This window comes from Narcine bancroftii, chromosome 10 (genome assembly GCF_036971445.1).
Source record: "Narcine bancroftii isolate sNarBan1 chromosome 10, sNarBan1.hap1, whole genome shotgun sequence".
Lineage (NCBI taxonomy): Eukaryota > Metazoa > Chordata > Chondrichthyes > Torpediniformes > Narcinidae > Narcine > Narcine bancroftii.
Genome location: NC_091478.1, coordinates 11,464,916 through 11,485,078, shown reverse-complemented (window position 1 = coordinate 11,485,078; position 20,163 = coordinate 11,464,916). Strand labels below are relative to the sequence as shown.

The 20,163-nt window shown below is 38.9% G+C and overlaps 1 protein-coding gene across 15 annotated transcripts in view; it reads right to left on the bottom strand.

Moving 5' to 3' along the window:
* Positions 1-20,163, bottom strand: part of LOC138744163 (fibroblast growth factor receptor 2-like) — a 166,944-nt gene that overhangs the window by 58,498 nt on the left and 88,283 nt on the right. For 13 of the 15 annotated variants that reach the window (XM_069899838.1, XM_069899848.1, XM_069899841.1 and 10 more), the window contains 2 exons: positions 7,808-7,977; positions 3,082-3,205 (listed from right to left, as the gene is read on the bottom strand). In XM_069899838.1, coding sequence (XP_069755939.1) covers positions 3,082-3,205; positions 7,808-7,977 — 294 coding nt within the window. Of the gene's footprint in view, positions 1-3,081; positions 3,206-5,810; positions 5,830-6,644; positions 6,741-7,807; positions 7,978-20,163 lie in introns of those variants that run through there. The other 2 variants (XM_069899849.1, XM_069899850.1) reach the window with 2 other exon arrangements.

The following is a 20,163-nucleotide window of genomic DNA, read 5'->3' as shown; positions in this document are numbered from 1 at the left end:
CTTGAGAATCTCTAAAAGAAATGAAGCAAACTTAAAATTGCAACAATTTATAATAGGGGGAAGGACCAAAGACATTAAATCACACGAGAAGCACACATTTTGAAATATCTCTTTCAATTAATGGTGCTAAAACATTGGAATTATCTTCAAAAACCCGATGTTCAAATTGTGAATGCATGTTGTAATGGAAGCATTAGAGAAACGTGAAGATAAATTTTGATTGCTGAATATTAATAACTTTTGTTTCCTCAGTTTTGATTTTTTTTTACTGCTACAAAAAGTTGGGTTTTTTTTTTTCGCTGTGAACTAAAGCAGATGTTTAAACCAAAGCCTCAAATGACCTACGAAGCTGTATGCTCTAATTAAAGAGATTATAGCAGTTCGTGCCATTAGTACATTTGATACTGGATATAAACAAAAGGGCATTCTGAAAATTCCTAAACGGTTCACTCACATATGTATTCAAATATTGCTGCACATTAAACAAGTGCAGTTAGTTCAGCCACCCTCCAATGCAATGCGAAAACTAACTGAGGAAGAATTAGTGTTACAGTTCAATATTGCACCATTCTCTTAACAGGGTGCTGAATTATGAAACTCACATCAAAACTAAAAATGTATTAATAACCCTCATCGTGCGAAGCATCTCTGCGATGGGTTGAACCTTTGATCTTTATTTTGGAATGCAAGTTCAACCCACAATTGACATCTTGGCTGACCAGCTGTATCAGTGATTTTAAATAATGCTCTTTTAAGAAAATGTGGTTTTTTTTTTAAATATATAAAGTTTTCATGTCAAAAAGAATTAGATTAACTCATCTTGAAAACAACCAAGTTGCTACTTTTTAATTAAAAAAAAACTTTTAAAAATTTACATTTTTTGAGCTTGTTGCCAGAGTTCAAAAGTGATGTTTGAAGTCAACAGTTGGTTCGATATTACGTCACTTAATCAAGATTTGATCAGCACCTAATTTTCTGCCCAAGCACAACTTAGAATTTAGAATTTGAATCATCCAAAAAGTGAATATTATATTAAAAATTACATGGTAGCCAAAATATCTTCAGGGGTGAGAAACGAGATCGAACTTTGACCCAATACAAAAAATATTGGGATCTCAACGTGTTTCATTAATATTGCCCATCTTTAAAAGGCACCCTGGATTCACTTTCCAACTTTGCGATTCAAGAGTCACACAGGTCTTTAACCAAAAGCAGCCAGGTTTTCTGAGCAATGTCAGACTCTGCACCTCCTCCTCGTTCACACAGACACCATCAAGAAATTCCAAAGATTAACCTGCCCCGACCGATATTAACGATACCACCTTAACATTAACATCATTGTGCCATCAGATTTGTGCCAAGAATCTTTTTTTTGTCTGGATTGGCATTCTCTTAACATTTGGAATTAAATACTGTCAAAATATTCCCGAATAAACAAATCTTTTGGGAGTAATTGTTAATTTGCAACCCAGTGAGAAGCAATCCATTCCAACTACACATCCCATGGCTTTGAAATTTGGTAGCATCCCACAGATTAAAGCATTACTCCCCTCTAAGTCAATTACTTCACAAATAACATTGCATCACAAAGAGCACATTTCCAAGGACCCAAGAAAGCACTTGATTTTAAAAAAAGTGTGGGAAAACAAATGAATTTGTTCCCTTGAATGCCAATTATGCTGTTGAACATGGAATGTGTTGCTTTAACAATGAACAAGAGCTGTGCACTTATTCAGAATGTCGACACTATATTTCGTAAGTTTCAACTGACAAGTACTCTGTAGTTCACCAAAGAAATGTAAAATTGGATAGATTCAATGAATATTTCCAGACTGTTTTAGCAGTTTTTTAAAAAAAGATTGCAATGCTAATTCCCAAATTATCAAACCATATGTTATTGCTCAAGTCGAAGTTATCCATAGCTAGAAATAGGTCTAAAAGTTTGAAGCCTGTTGGTTCCTGGACTAAAGGTACCATGTCAGTTTTCAGATACATTCATTATTTTAATAAATATGCACAATGCAAAAAAAAGTTGAAAAATAAATGTGAACTTAACAGGAAGTTTCAGCAATACCTCATCAAAAATATTGACTATCAAGTTATGAAACAATATTCAATGAAATGCTTGATTTACCTCTGCATTTTGGCTGCAGTCTTTTCATGGAGTGCTTCCATTCTTTTAAAAAAAAGCTACATCATATTCCACACTAACTTTTATGTAAGTCACATAAAAGCGCAATCCATAAAAATCATAAAAGCACAAATTGTGCATCACAGAAGGAATCAAATTTCATGCCTTTCACAATGAGGTCCTTGACTGAGCAGGGTTCACATTACTACTGTACCCCAGAATAAGGTGGTCAAGTGCAAGCTACAAACATTGTCATTTAAAATAAAAAAAACTGTAGCTTAAAATTACTCTATTTCTGTTCTCTCGACCATGAATAAATGCACACCATGAAGTCATCACTTGGCAGAGGACTAATTATTTACATACACCTCTTCAAGACGCCTTATAACAGCGATTTTTGAAGCAATAAATAATGCTTGGGATAAGAAAAAGATCATTGTTTAGCTGCTTTGTGCAAACTATAAATCTTTGCTTGTGGTCATTTTTTTTTCAAACTGCATTTTTCCAGCAGGAGGTAAGTGCCAATGCACTTCACAACCTTTTCTGCTGAGTGATGTATTTCTGCTCCCTTCTAAATGGGTCATATACAAGATTTTTTTTAAAAAGCAGAAAAATGGCAATAAACTGAATATTTTTAAAAAAACACTTATTTTTGTTTAAAGCAAACTATGTTCTACGTAATTCAACAACAATTACTGGTAGGGTAATTCTTTATAGTTGTCTTGCACGGAAAATTCACACACAAAATTAAAATCTCAAATTCATTACCAAGTACTGCTGTTCATTTCCACTGCAACCAAAAGATATTAGAATCCTACACTATCAGTGGTATCATGTTCAAACTTTGAACTTTGTGCAGAACTATTTTTACACACGTTACATTGACAAAATAATTCTACTCTGCCACAGATTCTAACATTTAGCACCTTGGTGATTACATGTCAACTTACCTACTACGTCAAGATGGTATGTATGATTTATGGATCCATAAGGATTTTCTATCACACATGTATAATTCCCCTTATCAGATGGAACAGCACTTTCCATAATAAGGCTCCAGTGAGGAGGTCGAATCTGTTTTTTTTAAAAAAAAGTGATTTTGTGAGAGAAATGCCTGCATTTTATTCATACATTAAATATTTATAAGCTAAATATGAATATTTGCTTTTGCCTCAATTTGGCCTTCAATTGAATGGATGGTAATTACTGGAAACATACATTTCCATTTTGGACCCAATGGGCTATAACAGAAGATGTTGCAATTGAACATAATCTCCATAATGTACTACTGCTGCCCTGTTTTCTTGGTTCTTGTTAGGTCTTATAGAATTTTGCTGAATAATGGGCAGTAATTTTGCACTTAATGGTTAGAAATCAATAGCCTGACTGTAGTTCCCTCCTTTGTCTCAAACTAACAGATGGTGCAGCAAGGATTGTGGCAGTCAGAGGTTCCCACCAGTTTCAAAAGGGCACCAATCATCCCGGAACCCAAGAAGAGTAGAGCAAGTGGCCTCCAACGACTACCAGTAACACTAACTTTTTCTGTAATGAAATGCTTCGTGAGGTTAGTCATGGCCAGAATTAATACATATCTAAGCAAAGATCTGGACCCACTGCTATTCACTCATCGTCACGATCGCACCACAACAAAAGCAATATCGCTGACACTCCACTCAGCTCTGGATCACCTCGAAAACAGCAATTCATACATACAGCTACCCCTCATCGACTGCAGCTCAGCCTTCAACACCATTATTCCCTCAGTGCTAGCCAAGAAGCTACAAACTCTAGATCTCTGTACCCTCCTCTATAACTGGATCCTTCGCTTTCTCATCGGATGACCGCAGTCAATATAAATTGAAAACAACGCATCCTCCTCACTGATTATCAACACAGGCTCACCCCAAGGATGTGTGCTTAGCTCACTGCTCTACTCTTTATACACCCATGACTGTGTGACCAGTCACAATTCCAATGCTATCTACAAGTTTGCTGATGGCTCCACAGTTGTCGGCAGAATCACAAACGGCAATGAGGTTGAATGGTGTCAGGCCAACAACCTTGCACCTAACGTTCGCAAAACCAAAGAGATGATTGTGGACTTCAGGAGGAATTCATGGGAACATGACCCAGTCCTCATCGAGGGAGAGAGTCAAGAACTACAAATTCCTGGGTGTCAACATTTCCAAGGATCTGTTCTGGAACCTCAACGTTGATGAAATCACAAAGAAGGCTCGCCAGCAGCTATACTTTGTGAGCTGTCTGAGGTGGTTCAGTGTGTCATTGAAGACTCTCAAAAACTTCTACAGGTGTACTGTGGAGAGCATTCTGGCTGGTTGCAGCACAGCCTGGTACGGAGGTGCCAACTCTCAGGACAGGAATAAACTCCAGAGGGTTGTTAACACAACATCACAGGCACCAGGCCTCACTCCATCAAGGACATCTACATGAGCCAGTGTCTTAAAAAAGCAGCCTCTAACCTCAATGACCCCCACCACCCAGGCCACATCCTCTTTACTCTGCTACCATCATGGGAAAAAGTACAGGAGCCTAAAGACGAGCACTCAGCGGCACAAGGACAGATTTTTCCTCCCCACTGCCATCGGGTTCCTGAATAATCAATGATCCAATGACAATGCCTTTCTTTTTGTGAACTAACATTTTTATTATTATTTTTATTGTTGTAAGATGGAATGTTTGCACATGATGCCGCCATTAAACTCCGAATTTCAGGACTTGTTTGTGACAATAAATCTTGATTCTGATATTAATTTCTAAATCATGTTGATTTTTTCCCCCACTGTGCCAGAACTTCAACCAGGTACTGAATGGCAGGAGACAGAGCAAGGTTAATTATGAGATACAGTCGAATGTTATCCTGCAAGGATCATCATGGTGCCTCAGCTATTTCAAACATTGATTAATGATTTATGCATTGGGATATTTAGCTTAGCCTGTAACAAGGAATAGACTCTACTATTCAGGTATTTATTAATTGTGCACGTGTGTTATTCCTGCTACAATTTTCCCACACATTTCTATTAATCGTGTGTTAATAAAAGTAACATTTGATTGCAAACCCTTGCATCCAGACTTAACTCTCTCGAACCTGACACTTTCTCAACATAACAATGACAGTGAACTGCCAGTAGTCTCCTAATTGCCCGCTTCCAGCCCCCACACTGACCCTACTGCCTGCTCCCACCCGACAGCCATCATTTCAACTTTGCATACAAGACCGGGGGAATATATTTGAGCCATTTTTTTGGGGGGGGGGGGAAGGAAAGAGTGGGTTTAACACGTCGACAGATACGGGATGTTGTACGTGATACTAGACGCCGATGGTGTGTTACACGTCCCGCCTCTCTTGCTTGCGGAACGCCAGCTTGCGGTCTAAAATGACGCACAGTGACGCAGCATTATGCCAGCTTTGTTTGGTTCCATGTAAACGGCCAAAGCCGGCTTAATGCCAAGTCCTCTTCATGGCAATATTGTGGGGTTTCTGAGTAAAAAGGATAAAACTAAAATTTTCAGGTCGATGATTCTTCATCAAAACCAGAAAAGTGAGAAAACAAACAAGTTCTAAATTGCGGACAGAGAGCAATCACGTTGCATGGCAATCTCAGTCTCCACCCTATTACAGAAATCAACTCTCCTCCCCGTAACTTTGTTTTCTTACTTTTCCAGTTCAGATGAAAGGTCAATGAACTGAGATTCCATTTCTCTGCAGACGCTGCCGGACAACTAAAGCATATTAATGCAGAAATCTGAAACAAAGCACTAAAATGATTAAGTTATTCAGCAGGGCAGACGGGATTGAGGGGAAGATAAGAAGATCCTGATCCTTTGTCAGAATTGGCGAGAGATTTTAAAAAAAGTTGCAGCCTGAGAGGCAGGGGGAGGGGAACAAAACTCTGAGATTAAATTTATATGAAAAGGCACTGAAAATGTCACTTGAATCACAACTGACAACTGATGTAATAGTGGTCAAGATTTGACAATGTTAAACTTTGAACTCAATATTGATTCTGAAAATGTAATACAATGAGAATATTGATTTGGTCGTTTCAGACACCAGACAAGTCTGCAAAAGAATTTAAAATTAAGCAATTGCTTTGAATTCAGTATCAGACCATGTTCAAGAACAGATGCAAAATCAACAAAATGCACCTGGTTTCTCAACCATTTCACATTTTATTGATAAACTTTATACTCAGAAATCAGTGGGCAGATAAAAGGCTAAACTTGTGTTTTCCACACAATGTCTCATTCACAGTGTGAGGTCAATCCTGTCAGCTTCTCATCACATGAAAACAATTTTCAAAGTGTTGAGAGACAAGTACCAAACTACTATAACTACATTGTGATGTCCACAGAAACGAGTGAGTTCCTTCACATCCTGAATCATTAATTATTTGTGAGCCTTCCCTGCCATCTTCTAATTTCTAACACAAATCCATAAAAATGTGGCAACCAAACGTGCTTCACGGAGTTTGCACAAGACAAATTTTACCTCTGTTCTCTCCCAATGAACGAACCATTGCACAAACCAGACTAAACATCATCTGCGGTCGCTTCACGTGCTGTAGGTTTGACGGCTGGTGTCCTTCTTTGTTTGATTTATGACCGATTTGACACTTATTGTTGAATGAGAGGTTCTATCTTACAGAGAGAACTTTTGGCAGATGCATTGCCCTGTTGTCAAGAAATTTAAAACAGCGCACTGAAAGGCAAGAAACCTTCATCTGCTTTTGTAAACACTGCTCCTTACTTTCTAGAGTTTACAGTACATGGCGATATATGAAAATTAAAGGCAGTATAGTGTCAAGATACTTAAACAGTTCTGGCACACACAAAATTTGTGACACAGATCATGAATTCTAATGCCAAGACAACTATTTCATGCAACAAGTGTGGTCTGGATACGCCACTAAATGAACTCTAGTGGTGGTTTGATGAAAAAAAAAGTTTCAGATTGTACATATCATTTACTGCATCATTGCTATAAGAAATCTTCAAATGTATCACATGACACTCAGAGCAATTGTTTTTTTTCTTTTTATACACTTGGATAATCCTCAACTTTGCAAAACCAACTTTATTACCCCTTTAACCAAACTTCATTTTCTTCTGCATTCTTTCCTGCATCATGGAGCCCAGACTCTCAGACATTTCCTCCAGAGCCCTTCAGTTTCTCCGCCTCCTCCTCATCCTTGAAACCAAGCACTTTGATCAAGCTTATGCTTCTCTCTCAATCACCTCCCTTGGATGTGGAGTCAATTTTGGTTGATGCTCATTAGATCAACTCAGGCCACATTAAAGGTACTTCATAACTGAGAGTCACTGTTGTACACGGGCTAGACTTGAGCACAATTATCTACTTTAATAAGGTAAAAGGCTGCATGCACAAGTGTAAACTTGCATGGTCCCACTGCTTCTGCCAAGTGCAAAAACCACGGCTCTGAATCCAGCCAATCACCTACACCACAAACCTCCGGCAGAATACTCCCAGAAGGTCAGTGATAATACAAATTAATTTTCAAGATTTCCTTTTACATAGAACTGCTTTAGAGGCCAATTTACAATAGATTCTCCAGGAAAACTCATTTTTCAATTTAATGACTGTTGAATATCTATAAAGTTTGTACTATTATAAAGAAGAGGCATTGATCTTACCTTGTACGAACCAATTCGATATTCAGGTTTAAACTCGCGACCATTTTTTAACCATCTCATAGTTGGTTTTGGATTCCCTGCTGCTGGACAGCGAAACTTTACGGTGTTGGCAGCTGGCACAGCATGCAATCTCTTTTCCATCTTGTTAGGCTGAGTCCAGTATGGGGGACCTGTTGTAAACAAAAAAAAAATTTCAATGCTATTTGCATTTCTCTGCAGCAAGTGAAGCACCATTAATTTAACAGAAGGATTGGGATGGAAAGAAGGGAATTGGTGCATCGAGTCCAATATTGGCCAGCACTACAAGATTGAGACTAGAACTAGGATTTTGTGACATCTTTCAGCTACAGTCTTTGCTGAACCTCAGTCACCTGAACATTTATAGGCTAAAAGTACAGTCTGGCCAAAAACAGGCCACTACATTGTAATTTTGAGGAGCACAAATAATTTGACGTTAAAAAAAAGTCATATTGAAAGTCTGGAATGACAGATTCTACTATATACTTCATACGTCGCACATCTGTAGCTAGGAATGTGGTTTTCTTGGTTTGGTCAGAAGTGGTGAGAGGCCACTTAACAGTCTACTTAAATACAAAATGAGGCAGGAAAATGGGCACCCAAGATCTCTGGCAGGATCATCTCTTCGAGTTGCAGATTTTCCTTTTCTAATTCCCTTCCCTGACCCACGGAAGGGACCAGAAGCAGCTTGCCATGACTTCGTAGCTGGGTCGTTAATATTCACTCTGAAATCAAACCACCACTAAAACGGCCTCGCTCCTGATTTTAACTTTCAATGACAATTGGCAATTAGAAATTGATGTGGTGGGCAGGAAGAAAATTCAAAATTAGACATAAATGAAGGCGATTTTCCACCTCCTGCAAGGGAAACAACAGGTTGCTCTAGCCTCAGGTTTTGATTTTCTTTCGACATTGATAAGAGATAAAGCTTTATTAAAACAAATTGTTCTGGTTTTACTGGATGCAGCAAACCTCATGGTTCAGAGGCCCTTGCGGAAAACACTGTTTCCTGCTGATGTGTGCATTGCATGCTGTTTGAAGTGAGATTCCAGAGATGTGGCAGGGTTGCACAAGCTCTGAAGTAATGAGGAATGCATTTGAAATACAAGCATGGAAAACGACTGGAAATTCAATACCTCTAATCACACAAATAAATGACCTCCAATACTAGAAGGGTGCACACAGATCTCTAAAATAATACATTAACTTTATGGGCTTCAGTAATCAGTACATACATTGCACAATCAACCCATGCATTTTTATTCAAAAAATTGCAGCAGAGCTTGCTATTTGCCAACTCCAAATGAAACCTTTCAATTCTTATTCATTTATAAAAATTCTCAGCCAGAAGAGTTTTCAAATACATCCTTATCCAAAGGAATGGAAAATCTAGTTTGTTGGTACATTTGTTTTAATTTATGTGAAATTCCATTTCGAACTGCAACCTGAACTTCCTGAAATAAATCAAGCTAATGTGGAATTTTTTTTTAAATTGGCTTAAAACTTGACCTCATTCCATTTCCTTTTTGGACCTCTTCCTATGCTCCTTTACAATAATGAAGTTTTCCATTCTACAGTATTTTCATCATTCACGATGAATCCAGGCCAGACAGATATTAGTGGCCCAACATTTTGGCATTTTCTGATTTACAGAAATCGTGGCTTTTGTTTTACTCTGAAGAAACTCAACAAGAAGTTTACAAGCACGACAATAACAACAGTGATTTGTTTTGAAGACGAATCAAATAGCAATTTCTCCTGCATATTTTTATGTAATTGTTGAACCAAAGACAACCAATGATCGAAAGCAATACAATTTCAGGCCATTCAGTTTAACTAGATCCAAATGCAAAAGTATACATACACATTCCTGTCATGTTAGTGAACTGAGCTGGATACTCAAAAGGAACAGATATGATTGACTACCCTTGAGAAACTTGTATTTACACACAAATTTGACATTTTGAATTGAGAACGATGAGTTTCACTTCCCAGTTTCTCCAGACTCAACAGCTTTTCTGCACTAATGTTATTCTTGACTGGCAAATAACTTTTCTACTTTAATTCATGGTATTTACTTAACCATAAATCAGGTTACAGTGTGCACTCCTCACCAAGTGAATGTGCACTTTTTCAAAAATGTGATGAATCCAACCATTGTACTTGTATTAAACATTAATATGTGTTATTGCGCGGCTCACTGTGGCTTTGGGAAAACGAATGTTTAATAACGCCCTATGATAAAATTGAACAAAGTTCTAATGCTAAAGGCTGAAATATTTCATCCAAAATAAGGTTATTCCTTCTACATTTTTTTTCGTAAGTGCCCCTCCTGTTCAAAATAAGGTTACTTTAATTATTTGATTTCAAAACAGGATTAAAAATGGCATTTTCACACCAATTCCTTCTTTCCATTCCAAACACACCCACCTTAGCCTTCTGTATTAACGCAAGAGGAAGCCGAACAATATGCTCCCATTTTAGTACAAATATTGTACGTATCAAAAGGGCAGAGACCAAGTCTTGAATTTCCACCCATCCTTGCAGTGGATGAAAGAACAGCTCACCTTTCATTGCCACTCGAGTCGTGGTGGGATATGCACAAGTGGAGATCTTTGAAGTTCAACCCAACTTAAATTCAAAAATGGTACCGAATGTTCATAGACCCAAAACTTTCCCCCCAAAACACCAAGTTGTTATTAACAGAAAGAATGTTCATAATTTACATTAAACAAAACTAGAAAATAAATGAATCTATTGGAAAATCTAGAATAGTTTTGCAGAATGAATTTTCCTCAAAGCAGAAGTTAATTCAAGAACTTATGCAAACTCTCCTTTACAACTGTATTGTTCAGTTAACCACGGTCCAAAAATACTAAATGGAAAATTCCAAAATAAACAATTCACAAGTTTTAAATTGTGTGCCGTTTTGAGTAGCATGAGGAAATCTCGTGCCGTCCCGCACCAGGACATGAATCGTCCCTTTGTCCAGCGCATCCATGCCGTATACTCTACCCACCAATTAGTCACTTGGTAGCCATCTCATTTATCAGATTGGTATAGGGTTCAGTACTATTCACATTTCAGTCATCCACTGGGAGATCTTGGAACATATCCCTCACAGGTAAGGGGCGGGGGGGGGGGTGGGGGAAACACTTCTTTAAAAGTCAAAATTATTTCTCACTATATTTGGAAAGAAGGTGCAGAATCCTGGTCCAGTACCTCTTTGTTCAAGAACAGGATTTTTTTTCCCTCAAATGGTTATCAGGCTCTTGAATCTCCATTTTCTACCTCACCCTAACCTACTCTGGGACCACAAAAAGAACTGTCAGAGCAAATTATTTTTTCTTGCACTAAATGTGAATATTTACCATTTATATTTACATCCTTCCATTCTGGGGTAGAGGAAATCCCTGGGTTACGAATGAGATCTGTTCCTAAGCTTGTCTTTAAGTTGAATTTGTCGGTAAGTCAGAACAAGTACATACGGTTCTTATTTAGCGGCAGCTAGTCAAATGTTTGTCTTAGAGTATAGCAGTGATTTTCAAACTTTTTCTTTACATTCACATACCACCATAAGCAATCTCTATGCCATGGGTGCTCTGTGATTAGTAAGGGATTGCTTAAGGTGGGATGTGAGTGGGAAGGGAAGCTTGAGAATCACTGCTCTAGACCCAATTGTTACTGAAATATTTTCCTTGAGAAAAATTGTAATTGGCCTAGTTCCTTTGGAGTTATGAAACCGTGCACATAACGAGTCAATTAGGTACAATTAAAACAATAGTTTTCAAACCTTTTTCTTTTCACTCACATATCACCTTAAGCAATCCCTTACTAATCACAGAGAAGCTATGACATAGGGAATAGTTAAGATGGTATGTGAGTGGAAAGAAAGTTTGAAAACCACTGGTATATCGCATACCTTCTTTCCTTTCCCTGCATATAAAACTACTGGAGCCAATTTTTTTGAAGTAGGCATCAAGGGAGGTTTGTACAGAGCATTTCTTTGTCTTGTCACAAATGGCCTTGTAGTAGCCGAGGCCCTCGGTAACTGTACGGTAAACTTTGGTGAACCTCTGTGTATGAGAATCTTGCTCCTCTAACTTAGCCATCCCTGCTTCAATGAGATGAAGGGCTTCAGCTAACTCTTCCATCAAAACCTTTTTCAGTTCTGGAGTTTTTCGAGTCCCAGTCTTCTTCTGCAAATGCTATCATCTGCTGTTCTAATTGTATACAACCTTCAATGGTCTGTTCTTCGAAATGGAAGTCTAGTAACTCTGCAACATCATTTTCTCTGATGTCTAACTGCAGTTAATTACTAATATCAACCACAGCCTGCTTGGCTTTGGTGATGTCGTCAATTGTAAACCCCTGAAAAGAATATGCGAATTGGGGGCACAATCTGTTCCACACTTCTTTCATATTTGACTGCCTTACTTCATCCCAAGAATCAGCAAAATTTTTGCTGGCATTGTAATGTTATAATTCCTCAGGAACTCTCTTGAACACATCTTGGGTAGTCCAGACCACTTGTGAGAAAGTCAGCCATAAATAATAGGCCTTAAAAGGAAGCTATGACTCCCTTATCCATTGGTTGAAGCAGTGATGTGGTATTGGGGGTAAAAATATGACCTTTACATTGGGGTGAAGGTCATCTAAAGTAAAAAGGAGTATCTTGAAAGGAATTTTCTTGGCCAAGCAATAACGTTCAACAGCAGGGATCAAATGATTCAAGAGCCAATCTTTAAAGATGGCAATTGGAACCCAAGCCTTTGTATTTGCCTTCCAGATAACGGGAAGAGATGCCCTAATGATACGGCAAAGTACCCTCAGATTTAGGGAGCGACACACAAGCAAAGGCATTACCACCACCCCCCCACCCCCCCAGCAATAACGTGAGCCTATCCTTTGATGCCTTATGCCCTGGTGCACTTTTTTTCCTCTCTCAAAACGTAGGTCCTTTCAGGCATTTTTTTCCCCCAAAATAAGCTAGCTTTGTCTATAATAAATATTTGGTCTGGCAAATAACGTTCCTCCTCCCTAATTTTTTTCCACCATTTCAGGGAAATGACTCGCAGCATTTACATTGCCACTCGCTGCTTCACCTTGCTCTTTAATATGGTGTCAATTTGCCCTCACTTTGAAACGAATGAACCAGCCCTGACTTGCAACAAACTCTTTCATAACAATCACCTTCACTTGCTGCACGCGCAGTTTTTAAATCATCAAAAAGGCTTCGAGCCTCTTTGTCTTTGTCAGTGAGGTGGGCTCTGCGGTCTTCTTCAAAGGAGGTTGCTGCCCGCCGAACTGTGAGGCGCCAAGATACACGGTTTAAGGCGATATCAGCCCACTGGCGGTGGTCAATGTGGCACTACAGCAAGGCTAACAGGCATGTTACGCTGATTTTGATCGTCTACCCAAATTATCAATAGCTTTTCCATTTCATAGTTAAACCACTGTGTTGCTTAGTAATAATTATTGCTTTCAATGGGGCAGGACTTTCACATGCTCCATTATTCTCACTTCATCCTTAAAATTGTTCTGATGGCGCTTTTCCATTGACCGATGGCATTTCACCCCTTTCCGTTGCTTTATTATTTCCACTTTATTTTCGATTGATGCATGACATATACTCGTGCGGACATGCTGCTCTTCTTCAGAATGATATGCTTTCTCTTGGGTTTTTTCTTTGATGCATCGGCAGCATTGGATTTACGCTTTGGAGGCATGGTTACAAGGGTAAATAAGAAAAACATTTAAGCTAAATACAAAGTTACACACTCACAGCGTTAACAGCAACGTGATCCGACTTAAAATGGCGGATTGCATTCTCCTTCCTTGATCTGACAAACTGCTGAAGAATAGTCTGTTTGTAAGTATGTGATGAAAGTTCTTACCTCAGGGACCTACTGTCATTTAATGTCCAGTATTGTTTTTAAGTACAAGTTACCTGTTTGGCTGCAGCAAGAATTTTGGTGCATATATATCTTGTACTTCTCTGTATGACAACAAACTCTATCATTTCAAGTCCAAAGTTCTAATTTTATTTCAATAAAATTGTATGGCTTTTAAAACCCATACAAAATGATAGCCTAGACATCAAACTTGCAAACTCATTTGCAATTGTGGTTTTATACTGAATAACAAGACATAAATATTGGCATATAAAGTATTAATTAGCCCTGGGAATAATTTAACGATGGAAGGTAGCTTTGAATCCACAGGACATACCTCGACAAGACAACTCTGAAGATTAAGCATGCCATTAGCTTAAGCCTTTCAAATTAGTTCACTTCAAACCTTAATTAAATCAGTTATTTCTTTGCATCCTTCAGATGCAGACCAATAAATACTTGTTGGTTGCATTTGCAACAGTACTAATTATATCAATAGATAGCAAATAAATAGTAGGATCTGTTCAATATCTTGATTTGATTTCAAGTCCAGTATTGCTCTAGATGATAAGAATGGAGGATATGAAATACAGTAGAATCCCTGTTATCCAGAATTCAAGCAACCAGCAGCCTCAATCAACCAGCAACAAAAAAACATGGAAAATAAATAGGGAAAAAATATGAAAGTTTAAAATTGGTTAGCTCGCCAATCACGCAACATGTAATCTCAAGCAACCAGCAAATTCATTTATCCAGTATCTACCAATTCCTAAAGGTGCAGGATACGCGTGTTTTACTGTATTGTGAATGGCAGTTGAGGATCTGGTCCAAGTGCTGCCTCAAAGATGAGCTTAACAGTCAAGGCCAACACTTCAGCGCATTACTTGGGCACGACTGCTGCACAGGCAAGATCAAGTGTAATAGAATTCTTGATTTACTCTTTTACCCTAGAGAAAGTATACCAGTCTGAAGAACAACTATGTCCCCACGAGTAAATGTGAAATACAATTTTTAATTTGAGATTTGGTGAACAATATCAATTAGTGTTAAAATATTTAGTAGCAAATCTAGTATTTCCCATGTTATTTTTCTTCAATATTACTTTTATTTTTCTGAACATTTCTGGCTTCTCGTCTCCACTGAACATTTGCACTCTGTACCTTGAGATTACTCAATCTTCTGCATATTGTACTGTGGAAAATACAAACCAAAGAACCAAAACCAAATTCACGATTGGAGTTATGGGACAGTTGTGTCTATTCTATAATTTAAAGGCATTTTTACTCAGCCACTGAACAGCAGAAAATTTCTGCTCCAGTGGGAGTGTAAAACATCGGGACGGAATTTTTTATGCAAATTCCATCCCGTGATCTTTCCACTCATGCAGTGTAAATTAACCGCAGCCACTCCGGATGAAACAGGCCTCCGACCAACTCCGCAACACAGGAAGGCTGTGTAAAAGTGCCCCTGTGTAAAAATGCCCTGGGCTAAAGGAGATGATCTAGATTTCAATGACATGGTGAAGGAATCCTAAATTATAAAATGAATGCTCCCTCTGCCTTACAAGTTCTTCAGTAGTTTCCATCAGTTGCCACTACCATAATTTAAATAAACAAAATCTCTAATGGGGAATATACGTTTTCTGACGCTTTAAGGAGCTTTATTTCTTAAAGACCCACCATTATTTTATTCATAGCATGTTTTCTAAATTACAAGCTGAAGCCAACTTAAATCAGAGACAATGGCTCCTTTGTGTTGAAGATAATACTTAGTGTAATAATTGTGGTTCTACAGTGCCATGTTACAAAGCACATTGTTTCTTGTGACTACACAGTAAAGGTACAACCATTGTTCATTATGGAGATCAACTAATGTCTCTCTTTTACCATTATTTCCTTTTATCATTACGTGTCAAACTCCCTGCCACCAAATATCAATAGTATAATTACTTCAAAGGACAAGGCCTCCTTATGATACCAAATACAATTACTTAATTACATGAATATAGGATTCAATGAATTCTCCCCTTTGAAAATAAGAATTAGCATTAAATTAATTTTGGGTAATATTTCCGAGACAAACATATGGAAATTGACTATTTGGCCAAATGCATCCATGCCATCCAACGGGTATACATCCATATTCATCCCATAGAACAAAAAGCACAATAACTTTTGAACAATAGCCCTTCAGCCCACCATGTCTGCCCTGAGCAGGATGCTAAATTAAACTAAATTTAATCTGCTTGTACATGATTCAAATTCACCGGATGCCTGTCTACAAGTCTTTTAACCGCAATCTTATCTGTCTCCACTCTTATCCCTGGCAGCTATTCCAAGCACCCACCATCTTCCAGCACTTGTCTCATCACCTTCAATGTCGAGCAGATTCAGGTCTTCATTTTAAAATGTTATCAGTCTCTCAGGCAGTGCAAATCAGATTCTCCTCAATTTGGATTAAAAAGGTCTCCCTCACACTCCCTTCTACATCTCTTGCACCTCATCCCAAAATTTATGTTTTATCTACTTCTGAGATAATGTGGATTGCAGGAATCCTTTCTTACCTACATCCTTCCTCATTTTATACACCTTGTTCGGGTTTCCTTTTAATCTCCACTACTCCAGAGAAAGCCAGCACCAACCCCCCCCCGCCCCACCCCCCCACCTTCTATGCCCAATTCCACAAAGTTCATGCTCGTTGTCAGAGTACCAGCATCACATGGAACCCTGAAATTTTTTTTCCTGCAGGCCAGGTAGCATTTCTACTCATTGGTGGTGCAAAAAAACCAAGAAAAGCTATACATGTAAACAAAGAAAGAAGTGCAAATAAACCGTGGAATGCAAAACAATCAATACTCAACAATAATGTACAAAGCAAGAGCCTTTAAATGAGTCCCTGATTGAGTTTGTTGTTGAGGAGTCTGATGGCGGAGGGGGAGCAGCTGTTCCTGAACCTGGTGGTGAGAGTCTTGTGGCATCGATAGCTCTTTCCCGGTGGCAGCAGCGAGAACAGAGTGTGTCCTGGATGGCGTGAATCTTTTGAGATTGCTTCTGCTCTCCATTAGCAGTAGTCGAAGTAGATTTTCTCAATGGTGGAGAGAGTTTTGCCTGTAAGGTATTTGGCTGTGTCCGCTACCTTTTGCAGGGCTTTCCAGTCAGGGGTATTGGTGCCCCATAGCAGGTCATGATGCGCACTTTCCACTGCATATCTGTAGAAGTTTGCCAAGGTTTTCTATGTCATATCAAACCTTTACAAATTCCTTAGAAAGAAAGTAGAGGCACTGATAAGCTTTTTTTCACAATGACATTTGTGTGTTGGGTCCAGGAAAGTGACTCTCAGGAACTTAAATTTGCCCACTCTCTCCACCTCTGAACTCCACCCGCCCCCTCACCCCAACAATGATCACTGGATCACACACCTCTAGCATTCCTAAAGTCCGCAATCAGCTCCTTGATTTTGGTGGCAATGACTGCAATGTTGTTTTTAGTACACCACGCAGCCAAGTTTTCAATATCCCTCATGTATGCTGACTCATCACCCCCCCATTGTATAACCCCCCCCCCCCCAACCGTGGTATCGTCAGTAAATTTATAGATGGCGTTTTTGTCGTACCGAGCCATTCAGTCATGGATATAAAATTAGTAGAGCAAGGGGCTAAGAACGCAGCCCTGTGGTGCTCTGGTACTGATGGAGATTGTGGAGGAGCTGTTCTTGCCAATCCTCACTGATTGTGGTCTGGAGATGAGGAAATCCAGGATCCAATTACACAGTGGGGTATCGAGGCCCAGAACTTAGAGTTTGCAGATAGGTTTTGAAGGGATGATGGTATTGAATGCTGAAGAAGATATATTATGGTCAGTACAAAATAGTTCTATTAAATATTTAATGTAAACACCGCAAAGGAACTTTGGTTATTAAATGTTAGTAAAAATATTATGACAAGATGCATGGCAAATTGTTCTGATAAATCAGGACTAAGAAAAATGTAAATTTCATGAAGTCTTATCAAAGAGAATTCAAGGAAAGTACCAGCTTATTGCACTACGAATGCACTTTTGACAGCAAGCCTCAACTTTTCACCGCCAGCATCTTTTCTTGGATAGCAAAATTAATCACCAGTTCACAATAGTAATAAATTACTTTAATTCCTCACTGGTGCGGACAATGTACACAGGCGTTTAAGATGTGGCTTCTCTTAAGAATATTAGCAAGGAAATAATGAGCGATTTGTCACCACCAGACTGAACACATTTTTAAGCTTCTACAAATAAGTGGAAAGTCATTTATGTTTGCAGCAGAAGTATTTTCATGCTGTCCTATGAGGGACAGACTAAGTAGGGTGAGATCTATGCTAACTGAAGAATGAGGAAAGATGTGACTGAAAGATACAAGATTTTGAGGTTTGATATCAGAAGTTGATCTGATCCTTCCCCCTCGGTGGGAAGTAAGAGGACGAAATTGGTTATTTAGGAATGGTGTGTAGGAAGAAAATCAATTTTGGAAAGAACAGAAGGGAGGAATTGTAAATCTTTGAAATTCTTTACCCATGGAACGATGGATACTTAACTACTGCAAATATTCAGAAGTAGCATGACTAGTTTTTTTGGACTTTAAGGTTTGGAGAGCAGTAAATTGAGGTTAAGGTGCAGGCTTGTTAAGCCAAGCACCTTTCCAATTGGTTGCGTTCAAAGTGTCCCATGTTCCCTCTTAAATATATTTAATGAACCTGCCTCTACTGCCCTCTGAGGCAATGAATTCCACAGATTCACCACCCTCTGGGTAAAGAAATTCCTCCTCATCTCGGTCCTAAATGGTTTGCCTATTATCCTCAAACCATGGACCCAGGTTCTGGATTTTCCCATCATTGGAAATATCCCATCTGCATCCATTCTGTCCAGTCCTGCCAGAATTTTATAGGTCTCTATGAGATCCCCTCTCAATCTTCTAAACTCCAGGGAGTACAATCCCAATTTGCGCAATCTTTCCTCCTAAGTCATTCCTGCCATTCCAGGTATCAGCCTGGTGAATCGCCTCTGCACTCCCTCCATTGCAAGAACATCCTTCCTTAGATAAGGTGAAATGGTGTGAAAATAGCAACCAGAGACTCAATGTGGACAAGACAAAGGAGATGATTGTGGACTTCAGGAGGACCAGGAACGAACACCCTCCACTACCCATCAATAAATAGTGGAGAACACCAAGGTTTTTTGGTGTCTACTTAACTAGCGACCTATCCTGAACAAACATATCCTCACTTGTCAGGAATGTGCAACAGCGACCACTTCCTGAGAAGACCAAGGCGGGCAAGGCTACTGGCTACCATCCCGTCTACTTTCTCCACGAGTTCCATCGAGATTGCCCAGGCCGGCCGCATCATAGTGTAGTACAGTTGCTGTCATGCATTGGATCAGAGGTCAATCCACAGGACCATAAGAGTGGCAGAGAGGATCACTTGCATCTCCCTCCATCACCCACCCCCCAACCCATGTGATCTACTGGGATTGTTGTCTGAAGATGGCTTGCAAAATCAGTGCAGACCCCCATCACCCCACCTGCAGCATTTTCTAGTTTCAATAGATTGTATTTATACAATTAGATGATAATAAACTTTAACATGACCACTTTAATAGTCTGATGAAATCATAGCTCATCTACTGAATAATAAGTGAATAAACCGTTGTTTTCAATTGCATCTCAAATCTGCAGTTCTTAATGATAAGTGAGAGGGTTTGATCGCATTAAATAGCTTCTGGAAGTCCACACTTTTTTGCCAAGTCACCCTATCATGGCTGACAAACTGGACAGGATAAAGGGTCTCAAAGCAGTCTACAATTACTGGTCAGAGCAGGCGCATTCCAGGATAATTTGCAGGGTAATTTAAGTGCTTTTATTCCTTGGAGTATAAACAAAATTAATACTATACTTGAAATTAAAGTTTTCCAGAACAGGTATAAAGATTGTTGCACAATGGAAACATTTTGTGTCTTTAAAAGCAATTTTTGTTTACTACTAAATTAAAGACACCTCTAGGACCTGATTTGCTTGCTTAATTCATTCCACCAATCACTAGTCTGTCTCTTTACTCTGTACTTACTTATCTTGGTTGTCTCTCCTGACCCATCAATATCCTCTTCATTGTCCCCTAAGGAAATAGCATCTAGAAGAAAACCATAATCTGTAATTCGCCCGGGATTACAGAAATTCAAAAGATGGATATCGCAAAGTATTTCTGAAGCATTTCTTGCTGCCTACCCTTCCTCATTTCATCGCTGACACCCAAGGAAAAAATAATCCCATCCCCACTGATTTGCGGCATTAATTCGGCTACATAAAAAATTTAATACATCTGTCCAGTGGCACTAACCTCCACCATTTTGAAATGCTTCGAGTGAATGATAATGGAATGCATCAAAGCGTACCTGCTAGCCTCATCTCCATTTCTGT